We start from the raw sequence: 27570 nt of genomic DNA on the forward strand, positions 1-27570 counted from the left end.
ATGTTGCGCAAAGCCCATGATGTAGTCTCATTGAAAAGTGTACATGAAAATGCTAATATTTCATATTGTAAAAATGTTATATGGATATCAATATATATGTCTATATATCTCGATATCTATATACGAAAATCTCTTTGATAATACATCTCCTTTGTTAAATATTTTGTATTAGACAGTGTTAATATGAGTGTAACTGTACTTCATAATGTATTTTTGAAGTGTTTAGTGAAACATCTATGTTTCGCAAAACTGTTAACAGCAGCTCTTCAAGCGCGGAAAGGATTGTTGCGTAAAAGGCGAATGGGTGTGCGCAATCACGATTTTTCAAGACTGGTAATAGCTGCGCAATTGAAATTGATTGCAAAGACCATATCGCGCGTGGAAAACTCATAACGCGCAACTTGTAATCTTGCCCAGAGCAAATAGTGCAAAGTGTACATGCTCTAACAATTTAGATATTTTGATTTTAGCTCGCCATTTAAAGGAAACCACATATCAACCTTTCCTGTTCCAGAAAGTTAGAACTGTTTCTAGTCCTGCACAGACATTCATAGATCTTACGTTTAGAATTCTGTTCATTTTCTGACTTCTTTTTCATTTATCTGTTATATTGCAGATTGCTGAGGACTGCAGCCTTGCCACGTCTGGAACGTTATTTACCGCTGGCAGCAAACTTCGTTTGACCCTAGAACAGACAGGAACCAGCATGCACTGGAGGTTCAGCCCTGATGGCAGGATCCACAGCTGTGCAAAGCCAAGTCTTGTGTTTGACATCAAAGGTAAAACACCAAATTATTAGCTTCATGAAAAATAAAAAGCTCAACAATCAAGGTCACCAAAGCTTCACTTTATCGGCCAATCACATAAACTAGGTCACTTCTGCACTAGTCTATACACATGACCATTCTGTTTTCATCTCATCTGTATCTGCGTCAACTTTTCTATTGGTAGTTGTAATCCTTTCCATTTGGTCCAGTTTCCCCTTATACTACAACTTTATTTTAAAGGGACTGTTTGCTCAAAAATGTTCTCCCCTTTAATTTGTTCCCAATGATCTACTTTACCTGCTGGAGTGTATTAAATTGTTTACAGGTATTTCCATTACCCTTATATTGGCATTTGAAATAGTTGATTTAGCCTGTGGTATCCCCACCTATCCGGAAAGTTTTTGTAAACACAGCCAGTAGAAGAGATTACTCTCCCAGTGGGGTATAGAAGATGTAAGGTAATACAATTTAAATTTTTCATTGTTCTCTGCAAGTATTGGTCTTTGGTTTATGGACAGATATAAAATAAAGAAGCATGTATATTTACACAATGAGAAAATGTAATGAGATCTGATTATACCTACAAGCATACAAGAAAGGTCAAACATAGTTGTCCTGACTTAGAGTCATCTAAATTTTTGTCAGATCTAGCTTGTATGTCCCAGCTATCCGAGGATGAGTTAACCTCTGTAGCTTCAGAGGGTGAACTTTCTGAGTCAGAGACTTCCGTTACTAAATCTCCTCCAGCTGAGGAACCCTCCTTTAGATTTAAAATTGAACATTTGCGTTTTTTGCTAAAGGAGGTCCTGTCCACTTTGGAGGTTCCAGAGGCTAAGCTACCCAAGAAACCTAAGATCCCTAAGTTAGACAGTATTTATGAAGACAGAAAGGTCCCTCAGGCTTTTCCTGTACCAGTTTGTATGGCGAACAATATTAGTAACAAATGGGAACGAATCAGAACTTCCTTTTTCCCCCTCGTCAACCTTTAAGAAATTGTTTCCAGCCCCTGACTCTCAATTGGTACTGTGGGGTTCCATCCCTAATGTGGATGGTGCCATTTCGACGGTCGCTAAGCGTACTACTATCCCTCTTGAGGATAGTTCTTCCTTTAGAGAGCCTATGGACAAAATGTTAGAAACTTTTCTGAGGAAAATGTTCCAATACACAGGATTTTTATTCCAACCGGCGGCAGCTATAGCCGCGGTTGCTGGAGCAGCTACCTACTGGTGCGACTCTCTGTCTGAACTTAATGAGATGGAATCTCCCCTTGAAGATATTCAGGAGCGAATTAAGGCTCTGAGAATTGTTAACTCCTTCATTTGTGATGCGAATGTGCAGATTATACGCCTAAATACAAAGGCTTCAGGTTTCGCGGTCCTAGCCCACCGGGCTCTCTGGTTGAAGTCTTGGTCTGCGGATATGACTTCTAAATCCAGACTCCTTTCTCTTCCCTTCAAGGGGAAGATATTATTTGGTCTAGGGCTGGACTATATTATTTCTACGGTTACTGGAGGGAAGGGTGCCTTCCTACCACAGGATAAGAAGAACAGACCTAAGGGACGGCAATCATCTAATTTTCGTTCCTTTCCTTCGGACAAGTCCCAGCGATCTCAATCTTCAACCAAGCCCAAGCAGCCCAAGAGTACTTGGAAGTCGGCTCTGTCCTGGAACAAGTCCAAACAGACAAAGAAGCCCACCAAGAACAAATTGCCACAAAGTGGAAGCCCCCGATCCGGGATCGGATCAAGTAGGGGGCAGATTGTCGCTTATCTCAGACACATGGTTTCAGAATGTTCAGGATCCTTGGGTTCTGGAGGTCGTATCTCAGGGATACCAGATAGGATTAAATTCTTATGTGCCCAGGGGCAGATTCCTACTCTCCAGACTGTCTACAAGACCAGAAAAAAGGACTGCCGTTTTAGGTTGCGTTTGGCATCTAGCCTCTTTAGGAGTAATTGTCCCGGTTCCTATATCAGAAAGAGGTCTGGGGTTCTATTCAAACCTCTTCGTGGTTCGCAAAAAGGAGGGAACTTTTCGTCCAATTCTGGACCTGAAGTGCCTAAACAAGTTTCTGAGTGTCCCCTCTTTCAAAATGGAGACAATACGGTCAATTCTTCCCCTGGTTCAGGAAGGACAGTTTATGACCACCATAGACTTGAAGGATGCATACCTTCACGTTCCGGTACAAGAGGAACATTTTCAGTTCCTGAGGTTTGCCTTTCTGGACCAGTTGATAGCACTTCTGTTTCGCTTAGCTACTGCTCCAAGGATATTTACAAAGGTTCTGGGGGCTCTTCTAGCGGTTGCCAGACCAAGAGGTATTGCAGTAGCACCTTACCTGGACAATATCTTAGTACAAGCACCATCTTTTCATCTTGCAAGGGAGCACTCGGAATTCCTCCTCAGTCTTCTTCGATCAAATGGATGGAAGATAAACTTGTAAAAGAGTTCTCTTACTCCAAATACCAGGGTGAATTTCCTGGGTATGTTGATAAACTCTTTATCCATGAAGATCTTTTTAACAGATCAGAGACGCTGCAAGCTAACATCAGCATGTCTTGCCCTCCTTAAAACTTTTGATGGCCCAGTGTATGGAGGTGATTGGACTCATGGTGTCTAGTATGGACATCATTCCCTTTGCCAGATTCCATCTCAGACACTTACAGCTATGCATGCTGAGATAATGGAATGGCGACCATTCCGATCTGTCCCAACAGATAGTAATGGACAGCCTGTCGAGAGATTCGTTCTCTTGGTAGCTCTGTCAAGATCACCTGTCCCAAGGCACGTGTTTCTTGAGACCGTCCTGGGAGATTGTGACTACAGACGCAAGTCTATCCGGCTGTGGAGCTGTTTGGGGTGCCAGGAGGGCATAAGGGCTGTGGACGCAGGAGGAGTCCTCTCTTCCGATCAATATCTTGGAACTCCGGCAATCTTCAATGCTCTGAAGGCTTGGCCCCTTCTGGGTTCATCCCAGTTTATCAGATTCCAATCAGACAATATAACTTCGGTAGCCTACATCAACCATCAGGGAGGAACGAGAAGTTCCTTAGCGATGAGAGAAGTATCTCAAATTCTAGAATGGGCAAGGTATTTGCAAAGATATGCACCAGATGGAGGACGCCGGAGATAGACCTCATGGCCTCCCATCTAAATGCCAAACTACCCAGGTACGGGTCGAGTTCAAGGAATCCTTAAGCAGAACTAATAGATGCTCTAGCGTTTCATTGGAGGTTCAGACTCGTATATCGGTTTCCTCCATTATCTCCTCTTCCTCGGGTGGTGGCCTGCATCAAGCAGGAGCAAGCATCGGTGATTCTAATTGCTCCATCCTGGCCGCAAAAGATTTGGTTCACAGATCTGGTGGTGATGTCCTCATCTCCTCAGTGGAGGTTACCCTGTCGCAGGGACCTGCTGCTACCGGGTCCATTAGTACATCAAAATCTATATTCTAAGACGCTGACTGTGTGGAGATTGAACGCTTAGTCTTAGCTAAGAGAGGTTTCTCTGAGAGTGTCATCAACACTTTGATTCAGGCTCGTAAGCCAGTGACTCGACGCATCTACCATAAGGTGTGGCGGTTTTACTTGCACTAGTGTGAGGAGCGTGGTTTTTCTTGGCATAAGGTTAACGTTGCCAAAATTGTATCTTTTCTCTAGGACGGACTGGAGAAGGGTCTATCTGCTAGTTCCCTGAAGGGATAGATATTGGCCCTATCGTATTAGCAGAGCTTCTGGATGTGCAGTCCTTTGTTAAGGCCCTGACTAGGATCAGAACTGTGTTTCGAAGGGTGGCTCCGTCTTGGAGCCTCAATCTTGTTCTTTGTGTGTTGCAGCAGGCTCCGTTTGAGCCCATGCATAATGTTGACATTAAACTTATCTTGGAAGGTTCTATTTCTATTGGCTGTTGCCTCAGCTCGCCGAGTCTCTGAGATTTCTGCTTTGCAATGTGACCCCCCTTACATTGTTTTCCATGCCGATAAGGCGGTTTTACTCACTAAGTTAGGTTTCCTTCCTAAGGTGGTGTCAGATCGTAACATTAATCAAGAGATTGTTGTTCCTTCCTTGTGCCCCAATCCTTCCTCGATGAAGGAGCGTTTGCTTCACAATCTAGATGTGGTTCATGCCTTGAAGTTTTACCTTCAGACTACTAAGGACAATCTTCATCTTTGTTTGTCATCTATGCAGGTAAGCGTAGGGGTCAGAAAGCCACTACGTCTTCACTGTCTTTTTTGTTGAGGAGTGTCATCCGCCTAGCTTATGAGACAGCAGGACAACAGCCTCCTGAGAGGATTACGGCTCATTCCACTAGAGTTTCTTCCTGGGCTTTTAAGAACGAATCCTCTATGGATCAGATTTGTAAGGTAGCTACCTGGTCCTCCTTAAAATACTTTTTCTAAATTTTACAAATTTGATGTGTTTGCTTCAGCTGAAGCAGCTTTTTGCAGGCTGTGGTGCCCTCAGATTAGGTTCCGCCTCTTTCTTGTTCCCTCCCGTTATTCCTTCAGTGTCCTCTGGAGCTTGGGTATTGTTTTCCCAACAGTAAGGAATGAAGTTGTGGACTCTCCCTGCCTTATGGAAAAAAAACAAAATGCATGCTTACCAAATAAATTCCTTTCTTTCCTTGCAGGAAGAGTCCACAACCCAGCCGTATGATATTTTGATTTGGGCGGCTCCCCGTTTATTTTTTCTTCTGGCACCTTTATACCCTGATGTTTTTCCTACTTTTTCTTGTGGCCTCTGCCGAATGACTGGGAGGATAGGGGAAGTGGAAGGGATATTTAAAGGGACACTCAGGTTAAATTAAATTTTCATGATTCAGATGCAGCATTAAATTTTAAACAACTTTCCAATTTACTTCCATTAAGAAAAATGTGCACAGTCTTTTATATTTACAATGTTTGAGTCACCAGATCCTACTGAGCATGTGCAAGAATTCACAGACTATACGTATATGCATTTGTGATTGGCTGATTGCTATCACATGGTACAAGGGGAGTGGAAATATACATAACTTTGAAATTTGTTTTAAAAAATCTACTACTCATTTGAAGTTCAGAATAAGTGCTATTGCATTGTCTTGTTATCTTGCATTTGTTGATTATGCAAATCTAATGTGTTGACTGGTCCTTTAAGCATTTGGCTGGGGTGTCTTTGCCTCCTCCTGGTGGCCAGGAGTTGTATTTCCCAACAGTAAGGAATGAAGTTGTGGGCTCTCCCTGCCAGGAAAGAAAGAAATTTATCTGGTAAGCATACATTTTGTTTTTTTTATGAATAAAAATACTGCACTAGGCAGTTTTAAAAGTGGCAGGTGTGGGGTGTTTGCAATGAAAAGGCACATTTTAGTGCCATTTTTTTTTCTGTCTATGGGAATTGTAACTATATATGTATATGCTTATATACATATATATATTTATTTGTTTATATGTGTATATACTAATATTAACATATAAATATATATGTACTGTATATATTCATATAATATTTAAAATTGATGGCTTATGTTCTGTGCCGTGTTTGACAGCATCAGAGCAAGGCTCCCATTGGGGCCTATGGAAGCACACTTGTGAGCACAGAGCTTTCATGCAATGTGAACACAAGCTTGTGTTCGCATTGCGCTCAACTTGTAATATCAGCGCACATTAGTGCGCTGGTATTACTGAGTGGCGCACAAACATCACTTTCACACTCCACTTGTAATCTGGCCCCCTTTTCCTGCAATTTTAAATTTTGTTTTTCTAAATTATACGAGTTTCTGTAATATAATGGGCAACACCATGTTTTAACTTAACCCCTTAATGACCGCAGCACTTTTCCATTTTCTGTCCGTTTGGGACCAAGGCTATTTTTACATTTCTGCAGTGTTTGAGTTTAGCTGTAATTCTCCTCTTACTCATTTACTGTACCCACACATATTATATACCGTTTTTCTCGCCATTAAGTGGACTTTCTAAAGATACCATTATTTTCATCATATCTTATAATTAACTATAAAAAAATTATATAATATGAGGAAAAAATGGAAAAAACCCACTTTTTCTAACTTTGACCCCCAAAATCTGTTACACATCTACAACCACCAAAAAACACCCATGCTAAATAGTTTCTAAATTTTGTCCTGAGTTAAGAAATACCCAATGTTTACATGTTCTTTGCTTTTTTTGCAAGTTATAGCGCCATAAGTACAAGTAGCACTTTGCTATTTCCAAACCTCTTTTTTTCAAAATTAGCGCTAGTTACATTGGAACACTAATATCTTTCAGGAATCCCTGAATATCCCTTGACATGTATATATTTTTTTTTAGAAGACACCCCAAAGTATTGATCTAGGCCCATTTTGGTATATTTCATGCCACCATTTCACTGCCAAATGCAATCAAATAAAAAAAATTGTTCACTTTTTCACCATTTTGTTCACAAACTTTAGGTTTCTCACTGAAATTATTTACAAACAACTTGTGCAATTATGGCATAAATGGTTGTAAATTCTTCTCTGGGATCCCCTTTGTTCAGAAATAGCAGACATGTATGGCTTTTGTTGTTGCTTTTTGGTAATTAGAAGGATGCTAAATGCCACTGCGCACCACACGTGTATTATGCCCCGGAGTGAAGGGGTTAATTAGGGAGCATGTAGGGAGCTTCTAGGGTTAATTTTAGCTTTAGTGTAGTGTAGTAGACAACCCAAAGTATTGATCTAGGCCCATTTTGGTATATTTCATGCCACCATTTCACCGCCAGATGCGATCAAATTAAAAAAAATGTTAAATTTTTCACAATTTTATGTTTCTCACTGAAATCATTTACAAACAGCTTGTGCAATTATGGCACAAATGGTTGTAAATGCTTCTCTGGGATCCCCTTTGTTCAGAAATAGCAGACATATATGGCTTTGGCGTTGCTTTTTGTTAATTAGAAGGCCACTAAATGCCGATGCGCATCACACGTGTATTATGGCTAGCAGTGAAGGGGTTAATTATGTAGCTTGTAGGGAGCTTGCAGGGTTAATTTTAGCTTTAGTGTAGAGCTCAGCCTCCCACCTGAAACATCAGACCCCCTGATCCCTCCCAAACAGCTCTCTTCCCTCCCCCACCTCACAATTGTCCCCGCCATCTTAAGTACTGGCAGAAACTCTGCCAGTACTAAAATAAAAGGTATATTTGTGGGGTTTTTTAGGTTTTTTTTAGCATATTTACATATGCTGCTTTGTAGTATCCCCCTTAGCCCCCAACCTCACTGATCCCACACCAAACAGCTCTCTAACCCTCCCCCTCTGCCTTAGCGGGCGCCATCTTGGGTACTGGCAGCTGTCTGCCAGTACCCGGTTTAGTAAAAAAAGAAATCTTTTTTTTTTAAAAAAAATCCCCTTTTCTGTAGTGTAGCTGTCCCCCCCCCCCCCCCAACCTCCCACCAGTTGCAGATCACTTAGAAACATTATTATTTTCTTATTTATTAGCTATTTTCAGATTTTTTTTTCTGTAGTGCAGCGGTTCCCTCCCGCTCCCGCCCCGTGCACGCGCCCCCGATCCCGCCCCCCTGCACATTACACGGCGCATCGATGGCCGCCCACCCGCTTCCCAAGTCCGCTCCCACCAACGATACCGGCCATCGATGTCCGGTGCAGAGAGGGCCACAGAGTGCTCTCTCTGCATCGGATGGCCATTTAAGGTTATTGCAGGATGCCTCCATATCGAGGCATCACTGCAATAACCGGAAAGCAGCTGGAAGCGAGCAGGATCGCTTCCAGCTGCTTTCCACACCGAGGACGTGCAGGGTACGTCCTCAGGCGTTAACTGCACGTCCTCGGTCGTTAAGGGGTTAAAGGGACACTGAACCCAAAAAATTTTCTTTCGTGATTCAGATAGAGCATGCAATTTTAAGCAACTTTCTAATTTACTCCTATTATCAAATGTTCTTCATTCTCTTGGTATCTTTATTTGAAATGCAAGAATGTAAGTTTAGATGCCGGCCCATTTTTGGTGAACACACTGTGTTGTTCTTGCTGATTGGTGGATAAATTCACCCACCAATAAACAAGTGCTTTCCATGGTCCTGAACCAAAAAAATAGTTTAGATGCCTTCTTTTTCAGATAAAGAAAGCAAGAGAACGAAGAAAAACAAAATTGATAATAGGAGTAAAGTTGCTTAAAATTGAATGCTCTATCTGAATCACGAAAGAAAAAAATTGGGTTCAGTGTCTCTTTAAGTTCCCCTTATCTATCCTTCGTGCTGGGGACAATTAGGTACAGGTAAAAAATTGGCATTACAAGACACTGTCCAAACAAAGCTGCGTGGAACATAGAATTATCCAAAAGGGTTTCTAGTCAGCCTTGTTTCTCACAAACAGAGAAAAATAGAAATCTGGTTCAAACATGGCAGCACCACCTTATAGAAACTAAAGTACTAAATACATCTACATATTATCCTAAGGCTAATCTTTGCTTTGGATACATCACTGTGTCTATCATGTATTTACTGTTTAACATCCATTTAATTTTATTATGTTAATTTTATTATGTATTGAGTAACAGACGAATAAGCAAAATACAAGTCTCTTTCCTTCCTTAACATGCCTTACAGCTCATTATATACATGCTGATTCATGTTTATACTAGAACCATACATTCCTACGCACATCCTTTTTTCTTTTATACATATTATTTATTTTGCCCTATTTTCATGTAATTTGCTCTGAAAATTGCTTTTATTTTTTTGCATTTAATTTATTTCTTTATTTACATTTTATCATTAACAAGATAAAATGCATGCTTACATCATATCAGTCACCCAAGCGTCTAGTATCATATCATTATAGGTGTAAATTTACTACATGCCTTTAATGAACTTATACACTTAATTATTAGTTGCACAAGTATTAAATTATATTTTCCATTCCTCATTCCTTTGTTGTTCTACAAAATAGTCTGTATTCTTAAATCCACTTAATACATTTTTCTGTTTTACTACAGTCTTCAAATAAAGAGACCATTGTTCCATATCTCTCTCTGTTCTTTTATTTATATCCAGTAACACATCCATTATTCCTACACACCTTTTTATATTTGCTGTAGTGAATATCCTGCTAATGACTTTGGAATCATATTATCAATATGAAGGATGATATTTTTAGTAATTGATCTGAAAACAATAAACATGTTAGTCAGTAACAACAAACATACAAGAAATAAAAACAACATAAAAACTGATACGTGTAGATCCATCTGGTTTACCAATGCCAGTATAACAATCATGATGACACTGTTGTCTATTTGTGTATATAGACTGATAAATTGCGCTCTCTGCCGCTAGATGTCCTCACTAATTAAAGGACCACTAAATACGGTATAATTGAACAATTGACAAAAACACAATGAGCAATAGAATATTTTCTGGCTAATTTCAAAGTTAAAAGGGACACTAAGCAAATAAAAAGTCTTTCATAATTAGTGAAAGATAATTTATTTCATGATAAGTAGAGAATACAATTTTAAACAATATTCCAATTTACTTCTATTTTCTAATTTGCTTCATTCTTTAGATATCCTTTGTTGAAGAAATAGCAATGCATAAGGGTGAGCCGATCCCACGAGGCATCTATGTGCAGCAACCAATCAGCAGCTACTGAGCCATTCTAGATATGCTTTTCAGCAATGTATATCAAGCGAATGAAGCAAATTAGATAATCGAAGTAAATTAGAAAGTTGTTTAAAATTGTATGCTCTTTCTAAATCATGAAAGAAAAATCTGAGGCTCCAGCTCCTACTGAGCATGGGCAAAAGCGCATAGTGTATACTTATATGCATTTTGTGATTGGCTGATGGCTGTCACATGGTACAAGTGGAGGCAAAATTGAATAAAAGGGACATGAAACTCCTATTATTGTGCACATTTTGATAATGCAAGTATATTGGAAAGTTGTTTTAAATTGCATGTATTATCTGAATCATGAAACTTTAATTTTAACTGTGTGTCCCTTTAAGCTATTTTTTTTAATAAACTAGATCCTTTCTGTTGTATGATAATCATTCCCTTGTTTATGGAGAATATTTTCCACAGAACTTTTAACCTAGAAAGTATCGCCTATCAATTCTGAAATGGGTTGTGCTAATCATACTATTTCTTTGCTGCAAGGATTGTTTCTTGCTTTCTGTATCTTAGTAAGAATATTTTATTTAATTATATTCTCTCTTGGATATTTTTCCTTGGATATTTATGCAACTTTTTCTTTTTTTTTTTTTTCCCCTCTGCCATCTAGTTCCAACAGTACCACTCTCTCTGAAGAGGGTGAGAAGTTGGGAAACGTTTTAAAATAAGGTCTATAGAAAAACTTAAACAACTTTCAAATATATATTCTTTAATTTGCTTATTTCTCTTGGTAACTTTTGTTGAAAAGCAGTTACCTAGGCTTGGGAGCTAGGTGCTGATTGGTGGCTGAACATATATGCCTTTTGTTACTGGCTTACCGAAGTGTTCAGCTAGCTCCCAGTAGTACATTGCTGCTCCTTCAACAAAGGATACCAAGATACCAATAGAACTTGGATTTTTTTTTTTTTAAATGTATGCTCTGTCTAAATCTTTACACACACATGAAACTCAGTTTTTATCTTTTATCTGAGTGGTATTTCAGCAATGCAAAATAAATACATGGAGTATGTAGTGGAGAATGTGACTGGTGCATAAAGTGAGCATGGGGGGTGATTAGAGAGTACTACAGGTGCAGAGAGGCTGCAGATAGCCGTGGAAATGACAAAACCGTGTTTGGATGAGGGGTGCAGGGAGCCTGCTGTGCATACATTAATGTCTGTAGAGAAATAATATGTATAGAAAGTGTTATAGGCTGACTGAGTGCTCAGGGCAGGGGGTTAAACAGGCACTGAGAATTAGTAAAGAGATCTAATATGCAAGAACAGAGAGTAAAGAGCGTATAGAGACATTAAATTTCACTGAGGACATTTTCACTCGAGCTGATTCAGTTTACAGAAACTTCTCACTACTTTATTTTCCTTTGAGAGTTTAGCAGTTTTTCTATAAACAAAACATCATTTAACAATAACAAATGAGTTAGCAGCACTCACGTCTATTCTGTGTACCTTTTCTAAGTTTCAAAAAACACGTTTATGGTGCGTTTAATAGATATTTTTCTAATTTCCTAACTGGGTTATATTTCTTATACAGTCAAAGCCATTAATTCTTTCACTCGTCTAAATCCTCTTTAGCAAGAGACTGAACCAGCCTGAGGACTTTTCTTTCCCACTGGATGCCCTGCACAGACTTGCCTCAAGTTGACGGTGCTTTGATCATCGTTTGTCTGTATTTGCATGAAAGGGATGATTATGTTCACACGCATGTTGTTGTCAGTAGTTAGAGGCGTAAAAGAAGCACTGCACACAGTAGAATAGCTTGCGCCATAACTTATACACCTCCTAGTAATCTTTGTTGATATAACCAAATCATGTCAGAAACGTGTTCAGAAGAAGCTGACTTTGTCTTGTGTTTTTGTTACAGGAGGGAACCAGTATGACCAGCAACATGTTATTCTGAGCAATATGACAGAGGGGAAGCTCACACAGTACTGGGAGATCTGTGTCTTATAGGAAATGACAATGGTGTACTCACTGCTGCCCTCCACTGGACTTACACAGGATTGCTGCTAGGAGCACCCATAAAGGACACTTTCCCGCTGTTCTTACACAAAGTCAGCTATGTAATATGCACTTTTGTGATGGACTTTTGTTTTGCAAAACTGATGGATTCTGTAACACAGCTGGGTGACCTGTTTTATATCCTAAATGACAGTTTTAGTCATTGAAATGTCTACAAAATAAACACCGAGCCTCATCAGGTCCCTAGAATGTGTTTAACCTGCTACAATTTTGCATACTAGGACTGCATTGCACAGAATGTGACGCCATAACATGCATTGCCATTGGATGGCCAGTTACATAGTGCACGTGCCACCTACTGTAAAAGCATTTCATGGAAATGTACCATAAATAATGAATGCACTGTTCTGCCATAGGGGGAAAAGTTCAGTATTTGTAATCCCTTGATTGCAAGGGAGATGAGAGAACCTGAGAGTATTGAGTATTCTCTATCACTACCAGGGCCACATAAGGTAGATAGACATGGACAATGAGTTAGATGAGTTATCTTGGCAGAAGATAGTCTCATCTGCTTGGAATGGTAGGCGGTTGCATAGCTTTTAAATGTAATGAATAATCATGTTGTATTATATCACTGTTTATGTGGACCTAACCACCTTCTGTAGCAGCAGACGACTGTATTTAAATGTTAAGCTTAATTTTCCTAAGGAACCCTTCTCTCAATTTTTAAAATACCAATTTACTCAAGCCTATTCATCTAAGTGCCTTACAATCTGTTTTCTTAGTTTTTTTGTAAGTGTGACAAGTGCTGATTCTGACGCAAGTTGTTTAGCAAGTGTGGTGCTTATTAGTAAACGTACACTGAGTTGTGTTGGCAGAGCCAACCAAATATTATTTAAGAGTCACTGCCCAAGTCACATGACAATTCAATAATGTATAGTAATGCATGAGAACATGGTGTGTTTGCAAGGACACAGCCTTTATTGTGGGAACATCATCTCATATCTAGAACAGGCAGCACAAGACACACCAGGGAAAACATACAAAGTTAAAGTTTTACTCTAATATATTTTCAGGGAAATCAGGACGTCTTTGCTCTAAAACGTAAAACCCCAATACCACATAATAGACTGTGTGAAACTGACAAAGGTTTTACTGAAACATCTCTGCCAGCAACATTTCCTGGAGCTGGTTAACACAATGTGCTGCTTTATGACTTTATTTCCATTTTATTTGTCATGTTTTTTTCTATATGTAAAATTTTTGGATACCAGCTTTTTGGAAAATAAATGTGAGAATCGTATTTCATTTTAAATTGCTGCATCATCATTGACTAAAATCATTGAAGTAATTGTTACAGATCCACTGAGTGGTACAGAGTATTAGAATGTCCTTGTAGATACTGATATCATGGTGTAACAAAGGTTAATTTAGTCTATGTATGTGACGCAAATTATAATTTGAATTACACCAGAGGCAGCATTTCTCCCCCCGTAGCCCATTAGTGCAACTGTGGTGTTTTGCCCAATTGTATGTGAAGAAGACTTGTAGAAAGCTTTTCCACACTATGCAATAATTCAATTTGCATGCTACATTTCTTTTAACTGGGCTTAATAGGAAATTCAACTCAAAATGTTTCTTTCATGATTCACACTTTTTAAAAAGTTTCCAATTTTTACCATCAAATCTACTTTGTTCTTTTTTAGGTATCTTTGTTGAAAAACAGGTAGGTAGGCACAGGAGTGTGAAAGTGTCTGGAGCACTAGATGGAAGCAGTTTTTCAAGAATAATTTTACCAAGTCTATACATTTGCAAGACCACTAGATGGCAGCAGTGTTTGCTGTCATGTAGTGCTCCGGACTCGAGCACGCTACCTACCTAGGAATGCTCTTTAATCATGAATTTCTGAATCATAAGAGAAAAATATGGTTTTATACACATTTCAGTGGGGGGGGGGGGGGGATCCATTTGGGGCCTACTCCTATTTTGTTTAACGTAGCTTCAGTGAAATTATTAAAGGAGTTTGACAATGATTACATTTGTGCATGTATACGCACATTAAAGGTACATTACACACTTTATATAACATTTGCAATTATGTGTAGTAAAAATCTTTACAATATACTTTCATTCTTTTATTTTGTCCCATTGCCTTCAGTTTAACTGAAAACTTTCCAATGCCCCATTCTATAACGAAACTGAGACCACCATGTTATTACTAAAGGGTAGATTTATCAAGCAGCGGATTCTGCAATCTACCCCCAAAGTTTCTGGTCCGCCTGAAACTTAAGTTAAGAAGCAGTGGACGTAAGAGGTGGCGGACAGCAATCATCCCGATTGGATATGATTGGGATGATTGACACCCCCTGCTGTGCACCGGGTGGCATTGCACAAGCATTTCACCAGAAATGCTTGTGCAATGATAATTGCAGACAGCGGATCATGTCCGCCTGACATTTGATAAATCTACCCCTTAGTCTGTTCTCTTCCTATCTCACATCCCTATACCAACTCAAGGCCAGTTAGTAATAGTAATACATTAGTTAATAGAGTAACTGTCTCATAGGGTTTAAAGTGCCTTTAACATTGTTACATTCTACACCACCATTGTTTGCACACTTTTATATATGTTCTTAATATTTTTCAGTAGTTGAAATAAGATAAGGGAAGCATGTTTCAACATGGTAGTACATTACTTTGTATAAACCAAAAATTCATGCTTATTTCTTCAATGGTTAAACCACTAATATCCTTTTGAAAAATACATCTATATACTGTTCAGTCTAATCTTTGTTTTGAATACATCATTCTATATAGCATTTAGTATTAAATAGTAAGGTCCCTTTAATATGAAAGAGCAGCATATAAACCTATTGATTTTTCATTCATAAAGGTGGTGAGAGTCCATGAGCTATTACTTCTGAGAAATACCTCTCCTGACCACTAAGAGAAGGCAAAGGGGCATATCTATCAAGCTCCGTATGGAGCTTGACGCCCCGTGTTTCTGGTGAGCCTTCAGACTCGCCAGAAACACAAGTTATGGAGCAGCGGTCTAAAGACCGCTGCTCCATAACCTGTCCGCCTGCTCTGAGGAAGCGGACAGAGATCGCCACAATTCAACCCGATTGAGACCTCCCTGCTGGCGGCCAATTGGCCGCGAATCTGCAGGGGGCGGGGTTGCACCAGCAGCTCACAAGAGCTGCTGGTCCATGCTGAATATGCATTCAGCGAGGTCTGTCGGATCAGGTCCGACAGACCTTTAATAAATAGGCCTCAACGATTACCAAAACTCCAAGAGCCTTTAAAACTCCTCCCGCCTTACTGGAATTAGTATTATCTTTGCCTCTTAGAAGTCCAGTAAGGACAATGAGGGATTGGTGTATAAAATATACATGCCAAAAAATGACTGTATAGTAAGAAACTGTGGGGTTCAACAATAAGTTGATATAAATAAATGTAATGTTAGATTATGCACATGGTATACATTTGTACATATAGGAATACATGAGTGATTTTTTCTGATGATATTTGTTTGAATGCAGATAAAAATTGGTCTTGATAAAGAACCTTCCAGGGACCGAAACGTCGACCTTATAAGACGAAATAAAAGTTGATGACATATTGAAAATTAAGCCCTGAGAGTGCCTCTTCATTTCAAGAAAGTGTGTGTGTGTGTATGTATTTATATATTTATATACATATACAGTATCCCACAAAAGTGAGTACACCCCTCACATTTTTGTAAATATTTTATTTTATTTTTTCATGTGACAACACTGAAGAAATAACACTTTGCTACAATGTAAAGTAGTGACTGTACAGCCTGTAAAACAGTGTAAATTTGCTGTCCCCTCAAAATAACTCAACACACAGCCATTAATGTTTAAACAAAAGTGAGTACACCCGTAAGTGAAAATGTCCAAATTGGGCCCAAAGTGTCAATATTTTGAGTGGCCACCATTAATTTCCAGCATTGCCTTAACCCTCTTGGGCATGGAGTTCACCAGAGCTTCACAGGTTGCCACTGGAGTCCTCTTTCACTCCTCCTTGACGACATCACGGAGCTGGTGGATGTTAGAGACCTTGCGCTCCCACACCTTCCATTTGAGGATGCCCCACAGATGTTCAATAGGGTTTAGGTCTGGAGACATGCTTGGCCAGTCCACCACCTTTAACCTCAGCTTCTTTAGCAAGGCAGTGGTCGTTTTGGAGGTGTGTTTGGGTTGTTATGTTGGAATATTGCTCTGTGGTCTAGTCTCCGAAGGGAGGGGATCATGCTCTGCTTCAGTATGTCACAGTACATGTTGGCATTCATTGGTACCTCAATGAACTGTAGCTCCCCAATGCCGGCAGCACTCGTGCAGGCCCAGACCAGTCCATGACACTCCCACCACCATGCTTGACTGTAGGCAAGACACACTTGTCTTTGTACTCCTCACCTGGTTGCCGCCACACACACTTTAAACCATCTGAACCAAATAAGTTTATCTTGGTCTCATCGGACCACAGGACATGGTTCCAGTAATCCTTGTCCTTAGTCTGCTTGTTTTCAGCAAACTGTTTGCAGGCTTTCTTGTGCATCATCTTTAGAAGAGGCTTCCTTCTGGGATGACAGCCATGCAGACCAATTTGATGCAGTGTGCGGCGTATGGTTTGAGCACTGACAGGCTGACCCCCACCCCTTCAACCTCTGCAGCAATGCTGGCAGCACTCATATGTCTATTTCCCAAAGACAGCCTCTGGATATGACGCTGAGCACATGCACTCAACTTCTTTGGTCAACCATGGTGAGGCCTGTTCTGAGTGGAAACTGTCCTATGAAACCGCTGTATGGTCTTGCCCACCGTGCTGCAGTTTAGTTTCAGGGTCTTGGCAATCTTCTTATAGCCTAGGCCATCTTTATATAGAGCAACACTTCTCTTTTTTAGATCCTCAGAGTTCTTTGCCATTAGATGCCATGTTGAACTTCCAGTGACCAGTATGAGAGAGTGTGAGAGCGATAAGAACAAATTTAATACACCTGCTACCCATTCACACATAAGACCTTGTAACAATAACGAGTCACATGACACTGGGGAGGGAAAATTGCTAATTGGGCCCAATTTGGACATTTCCCCTTAGGGGTGTACTCACTTTTGTTGCAAATGGTTTAGACATTAATGGCTGTGTTTTGAGTTATTTTGAGGGGACAGCAAATTTACACTGTTATACAGGCTGCACACTCACTACTTTACATTGTAGCAAAGTGTAATTTCTTCAGTGTTGTCACATGAAAAGATATAATAAAATATTTACAAAAATATGAGGGGTGTACTCACTTTTGTGAGATACTGTGTATATATATATATATATAAATACGTAAATATATATACAGTATATATATATATATATAATATATATATATATGCACTTAGGTATTTGACCCCTTCACTTCTGAGCCTTTTTCACTCTGCTGAAGTTATTCTCGGCTTTTTCTGAAATTACTTGTACTAATCAATAAGCATGTAGTTTTTTCATACAATAAAACACTTTTGGTCAATTCAGAAAATATGTTACATAGGTGCTTGCCGTTTTTATCGCAGTCATCTACCAAATTAGTATAAAATAAGAACACATTGGGGCCTATTTATGACATGTTTGTCCGACATGATCCGATCAGCAATCCGCTTTCGGCATTGCACCAGCAGCTGTTGTGAACTGCTGGTGCAACGCCGCCCCCCGCAGAAGTAATATGGTATAATTTATATATCCAGAATGTTTGTCCATTTCTTTAGTCTGTCTCCCTCTAAAGGATAAACAGGTATTTTATCATCTGATTTTCCTTTGTAACAAATGTGAAAGGTTTGTGTCACACTTAGGGCAAAATTTATCAAGCTCTGAAAAAATGCGCCTAAAAAGTCGCGATTATTTTCACAATAGTTCGCAATGTCTGAAGTAAAAAATGTCGCCAATATTTATCAAAATTCTAGAGACATTTTTGGGGCAAAACTTTTTTGCGATGTCAAGCGAATGGTTGATCCTATTTTTCTTGCGAAAATGTCATTTTCACTTTATTTATCAATCTTAATTTTAGACACCGGTAAATGGTTTATTGTTTTTTTTGGGGGGCGGGGGTTCTGTTGATTTTAGTCATTTTTAATCAGGTCTGGTTCATTATCAGAATACAGATATGACAATAATAATTCATACAAAATATTTACAGCATAAAATGTGAATTATTTTGTGTAACACATTTTTGTGGGGCTGATGCAACGTTTTAGTTTTTTTGCACAATTTGTTCTGTTCCTGAAACGTGAGGTATGTAAATGTGCAAAAAAATAAATATTCAGAAAATGGGAAATTTATAACAAAATGGCACTTTTTTTAAAGATAAATTATTCTCTAGTTTTGTTTAGTGGCTTTCATTTTCATACACAAAAAAAATAATGTGTAATGAATTTAACTAAGGGACGAAGTACAGATGGTCTATAGGTTTGCAGGCCCCAGTGCATCATACAGCCTTTGTGCAGCTAATTGTACCGTCTCCCGCAGGGTCTCATCTTCATCAATACCTTCCTCACTTTCAACAGTCCGTGATTCCAAAGAAAACACTGCACTTTTCCCATATACTGTCACTGTGACCATTGAGCCATCTTTACAGCTTATACATTCTTCACCAAAAATGTCCTGTAGCATAATTTCCAGCCTCTTGCTATATGCATCCATGTCAATATCTTTGCTAACCTTCGGAGATATAACAGCTTTTTGTATTTTTGGGTTTGATTGTAAGATCACTGTTGTTATGGTATTGGCATACATATAATTTGAAGGATTTGCTACCCACTCCAGAAGCACCATGCCTGGCTCCTTTATCACAGTGACTGCCTTAAACACCCTTAGTGCATCCTTTTCATTTGTATCAATCTCCTCCACTTCTCCTGTAATTTTCTGCAACTGGTAGGATAACAGGTGAAAAGGACCGGTATATGGCATAGCCTGTGTCTGTGTAACTGTGCTCATGGCCAGATCGGTATAACTGTAGAGGTCACTCAGAGAAAGAATATGATAGTTAAAGTTCTGTTTCACAAGGATTCCTGAAATTCTCTGTCCTTGTTCTGGTTTCTTGTCTGCCAGACATTCCATCACCTTGGCTAACTTCTCTCCTCTGAAGTTCAGGGTCACAGCTTCTGTGTTCCTGGGGTTGTGAACTTCTATGTGAACCTCTTCATTGTCTTCATACTCCTTTATCAGAGCTGCCTTGAGCCTTGCCATATAATTTTGCTCCCCATGCACCAATATCACATGAGGGGGCTTTAGGGCCCTGATAAACTCACTGGTCTGCTGGTAATCTGTATGTGTGGAGAATGATATTTAATCTACAGACATTTCTCCAACATAGGTGTGTCCGGTCCACGGCGTCATCCTTACTTGTGGGATATTCTCTTCCCCAACAGGAAATGGCAAAGAGCCCAGCAAAGCTGGTCATATGATCCCTCCTAGGCTCCGCCTACCCCAGTCATTCTCTTTGCCGTTGCACAGGCAACATCTCCACGGAGATGGCTAAGAGTTTTTTGGTGTTTAAATGTAGTTTTTATTCTTCAATCAAGTGTTTGTTATTTTAAAATAGTGCTGGTATGTACTATTTACTCTGAAACAGAAAAGAGAAGAAGATTTCTGTTTGTGAGAGGAAGATGATTTTAGCAAACGTTACTAAAATCGATTGCTGTTTCCACACAGGACTGTTGAGATGAAGTAACTTCAGTTGGGGGAAGCAGTTGGCAGACTTTTCTGCCTGAGGTATGATGGCCACATTTCTAACACGACTTGGAAATGCTGGAAGGCTGTCATTTTCCCTATGGGGACCGGTAAGCCATTTTCTTAGATTAAGTATAAGAACAAAGGCTTTATAAGGGCTTAAAAAACTGGTAGACATTTTTCTGGGCTAAAACGATTACTTGCTAAGCATATTTGACAGATTATAGCGCTTTATAGTTATTATAATCTTGGGGATTGTTGTTAAAAAACGGCAGGCACTGTATGGACACCTTTTTCAGATGGGGGCCTTCTCTAGTCATAGGCAGAGCCTCATTTTCGCGCCACTAATGCGCAGTTGTTTTTGGAAGGCAAGGCATGCAGATGCATGTGTGAGGAGCTAAGATCCACTGAAAAAGCTTATAGAAGGCGTCATTTGGTATCGTATTCCCCTCTGGGCTTGGTTGGGTCTCAGCAAAGCAGATTCCTGGGGCTGTATAGGGGTTAAATGTAAAAACGGCCCCGGTTCCGTTATTTTAAGGGTTAAAGCTTTCAAATTTGGTGTGCAATACTTTTAAGGCTTTAAGACACTGTGGTGAAATTTTGGTGAATTTTGAACAATTGCTTCATACTTTTTCGCATATTCAGTAATAAAGTGTGTTCTGTTTAAAATTTAAAGTGACAGTAACGGTTTTATTTTAAAACGTTTTTTGTGCTTTGTTGACAAGTTTAAGCCTGTTTAACATGTCTGAACCATCAGATAAACGATGTTCTATATGTATGAAAGCCAATGTGTCTCCCCATTTAAATATATGTGATAATTGTGACAGGGTGTCCAAACAAAGTAGGGACAATGATGCCACAGATAATAATAGTGCCCAAGATGATTCTTCAGATGAGGGGAGTAAGCATGGTACTGCATCACCCCCTTCTGTGTCTACACCAGTTTTGCCCACACAAGAGGCCCCTAGTACATCTAGTGCGCCAATACTTATTACTATGCAACAATTAACGGCTGTTATGGATAATTCTATTGCAAATATTTTATCTAAAATGCCTACTTATCAAAGAAAGCGCGATTGCTCTGTTTTAAGCACTGAAGAGCAAGAGGACGCTGATGATAACGCTTCTGACATACCCTCACACCAATCGGAAGGGGCCAGGAGGGAGGTTTTGTCTGAGGGAGAAATTTCAGATTCAGGAAAAATTTCTCAACAAGCTGAACCTGATGTTGTAACATTTAAATTTAAATTAGAACATCTCCGCGCACTGCTTAAGGAGGTATTATCTACTCTGGATGATTGTGACAATTTGGTCATTCCAGAGAAATTATGTAAGATGGACAAGTTCCTAGAGGTTCCGGTGCCCCCCGATGTTTTTCCTATATCCAAGCGGGTGGCGGACATAGTAAACAAGGAATGGGAAAGGCCCGGCATACCTTTTGTGCCTCCCCCTATATTTAAGAAATTATTTCCTATAGTCGACCCCAGAAAGGACTTATGGCAGACAGTCCCTAAGGTCGAGGGGGCGGTCTCTACTCTAAACAAACGCACTACTATTCCCATAGAAGATAGTTGTGCTTTTAAAGATCCTATGGATAAAAAATTAGAGGGTTTGCTTAAAAAAATGTTTGTTCAGCAAGGTTACCTTCTTCAACCAATTTCATGCATTGTTCCTGTCACTACGGCAGCGTGTTTCTGGTTCGAAGAACTAGAAAAGTCGCTCAATAAAGAATCTTCGTATGAGGAGGTTATGGACAGAGTTCATGCACTTAAATTGGCTAACTCTTTTATTCTAGATGCCGCTTTGCAATTAGCGAGATTAGCGGCGAAAAATTCAGGGTTTGCTATCGTGGCGCGCAGAGCGCTCTGGCTAAAGTCTTGGTCAGCGGATGTGTCTTCCAAGACAAAATTGCTTAACATCCCTTTCAAGGGCAAAACACTGTTTGGTCCTGATTTGAAAGAGATTATTTCAGACATCACCGGAGGAAAGGGCCACGCCCTTCCTCAGGATAGGTCTTTTAAGGCTAGAAATAAGCCTAATTTTCGTCCCTTTCGCAGAAACGGACCAGCCTCTACTTCTACATCCTCTAAGCAAGAGGGTAATACTTCTCAACCCAAACCAGCCTGGAGACCGATGCAAGGCTGGAACAAGGGTAAGCAGGCCAAGAAGCCTGCCACTGCTACCAAAACAGCATGAAGGGATGGCCCCCGATCCGGGACCGGATCTGGTGGGGGGCAGACTTTCTCTCTTTGCTCAGGCCTGGGCAAGAGATGTTCAGGATCCTTGGGCACTAGAAATAGTTTCTCAAGGTTATCTCCTGGAATTCAAGGAACTACCCCCAAGGGGAAGGTTCCACAGGTCTCAATTATCTTCAAACCAAATAAAAAGACAGGCATTCTTACATTGTGTAGAAGACCTGTTAAGGATGGGAGTAATTCATCCAGTTCCAATAAGAGAACAAGGGATGGGGTTTTACTCCAACCTGTTCATAGTTCCCAAAAAAGAGGGAACGTTCAGACCAATTCTAGATCTCAAGATCCTAAACAAATTTCTCAGGGTTCCATCGTTCAAAATGGAAACCATTCGAACGATCCTTCCTACCATCCAGGAAGGTCAATTTATGACCACGGGGGATTTAAAGGATGCGTACCTCCATATTCCTATCCACAAGGAACATCATCAGTTCCTAAGGTTCGCTTTTCTGGACAAGCATTACCAGTTTGTGGCACTTCCATTCGGATTAGCCACTGCTCTGAGAATTTTCACAAAGGTACTAGGGTCCCTTCTAGCGGTTCTAAGACCAAGGGGCATTGCAGTAGTACCGTACTTGGACGACATCCTGATTCAAGCGTCGTCTCTGTCAAAAGCAAAGGCTCATACGGACATCGTCCTAGCCTTTCTCAGATCTCACGGATGGAAAGTAAACATAGAAAAAAGTTCTCTTTCCCCGTCAACAAGAGTTCCCTTCTTGGGAACAATAATAGACTCCTTAGAAATGAGAATTTTTCTGACAGAGGTCAGAAAATCAAAACTTCTAAGCTCTTGTCAAGTTCTTCATTCTGTTCTTCGTCCTTCCATAGCGCAGTGCATGGAAGTAATAGGATTGATGGTTGCAGCAATGGACATAGTTCCTTTTGCACGAATTCATCTAAGACCATTACAACTGTGCATGCTCAGACAGTGGAATGGGGATTATACAGACTTGTCTCCGACGATTCAAGTAGATCAAAGGACCAGAGATTCACTCCGTTGGTGGCTAATCCTGGACAACCTGTCACAGGGAATGAGCTTCCGCAGACCAGAGTGGGTCATTGTCACGACCGACGCCAGTCTGGTGGGCTGGGGCGCGGTCTGGGAACCCCTGAAAGCTCAGGGTCTATGGTCTCGGGAAGAATCTCTTCTCCCGATAAACATTCTGGAACTGAGAGCGATATTCAATGCTCTCAAAGCTTGGCCTCATCTAGCAAAGGCCAAATTCATAAGGTTTCAATCAGACAACATGACGACAGTCGCATATATCAACCATCAGGGGGGAACAAGGAGTTCCCTGGCGATGGAGGAAGTGACCAAGATAATTCAATGGGCGGAGGATCACTCCTGCCACTTGTCTGCAATCCACATCCCAGGAGTGGAAAATTGGGAAGCGGATTTTCTGAGTCGTCAGACATTCCATCCGGGGGAGTGGGAACTCCACCCGGAAATCTTTGCCCAAATAACTCAATTATGGGGCATTCCAGACATGGATCTGATGGCGTCTCGTCAGAACTTCAAGGTTCCTTGCTACGGGTCCAGATCCAGGGATCCCAAGGCGACTCTAGTGGATGCACTAGTAGCACCTTGGACCTTCAACCTAGCTTATGTTTTCCCACCGTTTCCTCTCATTCCCAGGCTGGTAGCCAGGATCAACCAGGAGAGGGCTTCGGTGATCTTGATAGCTCCTGCGTGGCCACGCAGGACTTGGTATGCAGACCTGGTGAATATGTCATCGGCTCCACCATGGAAGCTACCTTTGAGACAGGACCTTCTTGTTCAAGGTCCATTCGAACATCCGAATCTGGTTTCTCTCCAACTGACTGCTTGGAGATTGAACGCTTGATTTTATCAAAGCGTGGGTTTTCAGAAAAATTTACCATAAGATATGGAAAAAATATATCTATTGGTGTGAATCTAAAGGATTCCCATGGAACAAGATAAAAATTCCTAGGATTTTATCCTTTCTACAAGAGGGTTTGGAGAAGGGATTATCTGCAAGTTCTCTGAAGGGACAGATTTCTGCGTTATCTGTTTTACTTCACAAAAGGCTGGCAGCTGTGCCAGACGTTCAAGCGTTTGTTCAGGCTCTGGTTAGAATCAAGCCTGTTTACAGTCCTTTGACTCCTCCCTGGAGTCTTAATCTAGTTCTTTCAGTTCTTCAAGGGGTTCCGTTTGAACCCTTACATTCCGTAGATATTAAGTTATTATCTTGGAAAGTTTTTGTTTTTGGTTGCAATTTCTTCTGCTAGAAGAGTTTCTGAGTTATCTGCTCTGCAGTGTTCTCCGCCCTATCTGGTGTTCCATGCAGATAAGGTGGTTTTGCGTACTAAGCCTGGTTTTCTTCCGAAAGTTGTTTCCAACAAGAATATTAACCAGGAGATAGTTGTACCTTCTTTGTGCCCGAATCCAGTTTCAAAGAAGGAACGTTTGTTACACAATTTGGACGTAGTCCGTGCTCTAAGATTCTATTTAGAGGCCACTAAAGATTTCAGACAAACTTCTTCTTTGTTTGTTGTTTATTCTGGTAAAAGGAGAGGTCAAAAAGCAACTTCTACCTCTCTTTCTTTTTGGCTTAAAAGCATTATCCGTTTGGCTTATGAGACTGCCGGACGGCAGCCTCCTGAAAGAATCACAGCTCACTCCACTAGGGCTGTGGCTTCCACATGGGCCTTCAAGAACAAGGCTTCTGTTGACCAGATATGTAAGGCAGCGACTTGGTCTTCACTGCACACTTTTGCCAAATTTTACAAATTTGATACTTTTGCTTCTTCAGAGGCTATTTTTGGGAGAAAGGTTTTGCAAGCCGTGGTGCCTTCCATTTAGGTGACCTGATTTGCTCCCTCCCTTCATCCGTGTCCTAAAGCTTTGGTATTGGTTCCCACAAGTAAGGATGACGCCGTGGACCGGACACACCTATGTTGGAGAAAACAGAATTTATGCTTACCTGATAAATTACTTTCTCCAACGGTGTGTCCGGTCCACGGCCCGCCCTGGTTTTTTTAATCAGGTCTGATTAATTATTTTCTCTAACTACAGTCACCACAGTATCATATGGTTTCTCCTATGCATATTTCCTCCTGTATGTCGGTCGAATGACTGGGGTAGGCGGAGCCTAGGAGGGATCATATGACCAGCTTTGCTGGGCTCTTTGCCATTTCCTGTTGGGGAAGAGAATATCCCACAAGTAAGGATGACGCCGTGGACCGGACACACCGTTGGAGAAAGTAATTTATCAGGTAAGCATAAATTCTGTTTTTTAATGGCAGCTTTTGACCAGACATGGTGATGATCTCTTCAGGCTCTGACATGATATGTTTGGCAAGTGTCCCCTCCACACAGATTACCAGCAGACCAGCTATAACAGGGGTGTCCAAACTTTGCTCTCCAGAGGTTTTGGAACTACATTTCCCATGATGTTCAGCTAGATAAAATGCTGGTTGAGCATCATCGGAAATGTAGTTCCAAAACCTCTGGAGAGCAAAGTTTGGACACCCCTGAGCTATAATAACACCATTCCTCTTGTCTGTGCACCAGCTCTCAAACAATTCTCTAGAAAGTCCACTCTGCATCATACCAGCGGAAGCCATTACCACACTAAGATCAATATCATCGAAATGATCCATGCTCTTCAAGTTGCTGATGTGTTTGAACACAAACGGATTGTTTATATTGATCTGCTTACGAATTTTGCCATTCATGGCATTCACGTAGGTCTGATAAACAGCCATACACTTCTTGGCCAAGGACGAGGCATAGTATATGGGAATGTCATTAAGTTCTGGGTGGTTTTGACAATATTCATCTAATATCAAGAGAAGTTCTTGTGCTCGCCCAAGGGCAAACACCGGAATGAGTCCTCTCCCTCCACGGTTCACAATATCATGCACAGTGTTACAAAAACAAGCTTCCCTCTCTTCCCGTTTCTTGTGTATGTGGGTACATATGTAGATTCAATTATAAGGATATCCAGCTTAATATTTGGTATCTCTGCTGCCATCAGGTGTCTGTCTTCCTGCCTTTAGAAGTCGCCAGTATAAAGAATCTTGACAAAAGCTATTTCAATCATGAACAAGGCTGCCCCCAAGACATGGCCAGTGTGGTAACACCAGAACTTGATTCCTGCTACCTCTTTCACCTCATGAAAGTTGATGGTCTCTATTTTGTCCATGCTTTCCTCCAGGTCAGTCTCCGTTTATAGCATATCATCTGCTGAGATATTATTGACTTTGACATAATCTGAAAGCTGCCATCGGTAAATAGCCTTGGTAGCATGTGTCATAAAAGTCCTTCCCTTAAAGCTGGTCTTCTGCAGAAACCATGGTAGAGCACCGCAATGATCCAGATGGAAATGGCTTATTGGGAGCAAATCAATCTCTGCAGGATCAATCAAGTCAATATATGGCAAAGCATCCATTCCTTCCAGGCCAGGTTGGATTCCACAGTCCAGCATAATCTTTCTTCCCTTGAATTCTAAGATAATGCATGATCTTCCAACTTCTTGCCCAGCACCTAGGGGTCTAATCAATAACTGATCGCTCTCCTCGGACGGGATAGCATTCTCCGCTTTCCTTTTTACAGACATATTACATCCATGCAGGTTCCCTCTGTTCCGGGAATGCCAATGGTTTATTGTTTTAATCAAGTGATCGTTTGTAAGAATGTTATTTCTTATATATTGAAGTTATTTTTATTTTGCCCCTTCTTTGGCTGTCTTTCATTAAGGAAGGTTGCCTGTATTTTGGAGCTTATTAGCAAGAAGAGAACAGAAGCATTATGGGGCACACTTAGTGAGGATTATAACCCATTCACTGACAAGGTGGAGTGTATTTGTAATGTGTATTATTATAAAACATAATGTTTATTTATAGTAATTTAAAAAAGATGAGTATTATGTTGTGGACCATGCCACCAATTAAGCTAAAATTTGTCACAAATTTATTTAAAAGAAAATTAAAATAAGAATTATATAGAGAAAAAGCACTGCAAATGTTCCACGCAGGAGCGTCCTCCAAGGAGCAATTACTAATACTGGTTAACTATAACCTAGATATACTGGTAACTGAAAAGTATCTATAGTCTAATGTAATATGGGAATAGAGGCAATAAACTAAAGTGCTCAGCGTAATGGCTTTTAGCAAAGATAAACGGCTCACATAGAGAGAGCTTGTATTTCTAAATTATTATATGCCACCACACTGTATTACGATACTACTGTCT

The 27570-nt window shown here is 40.4% G+C and overlaps 1 protein-coding gene and 1 pseudogene across 1 annotated transcript in view; one reads left to right on the top strand and one right to left on the bottom strand.

The window, feature by feature from the left end:
* Positions 1 to 15998, top strand: part of CRYBG1 (crystallin beta-gamma domain containing 1) — a 708242-nt gene extending 692244 nt beyond the window's left edge. Inside the window, exons 21-22 of the mRNA XM_053710591.1 lie at positions 617 to 779; positions 12269 to 15998. Coding sequence (XP_053566566.1) covers positions 617 to 779; positions 12269 to 12357 — 252 coding nt within the window. The 3' untranslated portion in view covers positions 12358 to 15998. The remainder of the gene's footprint in view (positions 1 to 616; positions 780 to 12268) is intronic.
* Positions 15999 to 18831: 2833 nt separating this feature from the next.
* On the bottom strand, positions 18832 to 26964 carry LOC128656599 (cleavage and polyadenylation specificity factor subunit 3-like; annotated as a pseudogene).
* Positions 26965 to 27570: the final 606 nt, after the last annotated feature.

The sequence above is a fragment of the Bombina bombina genome, chromosome 4, assembly GCF_027579735.1.
Source record: "Bombina bombina isolate aBomBom1 chromosome 4, aBomBom1.pri, whole genome shotgun sequence".
Classification (NCBI taxonomy): Eukaryota; Metazoa; Chordata; class Amphibia; order Anura; family Bombinatoridae; genus Bombina; species Bombina bombina.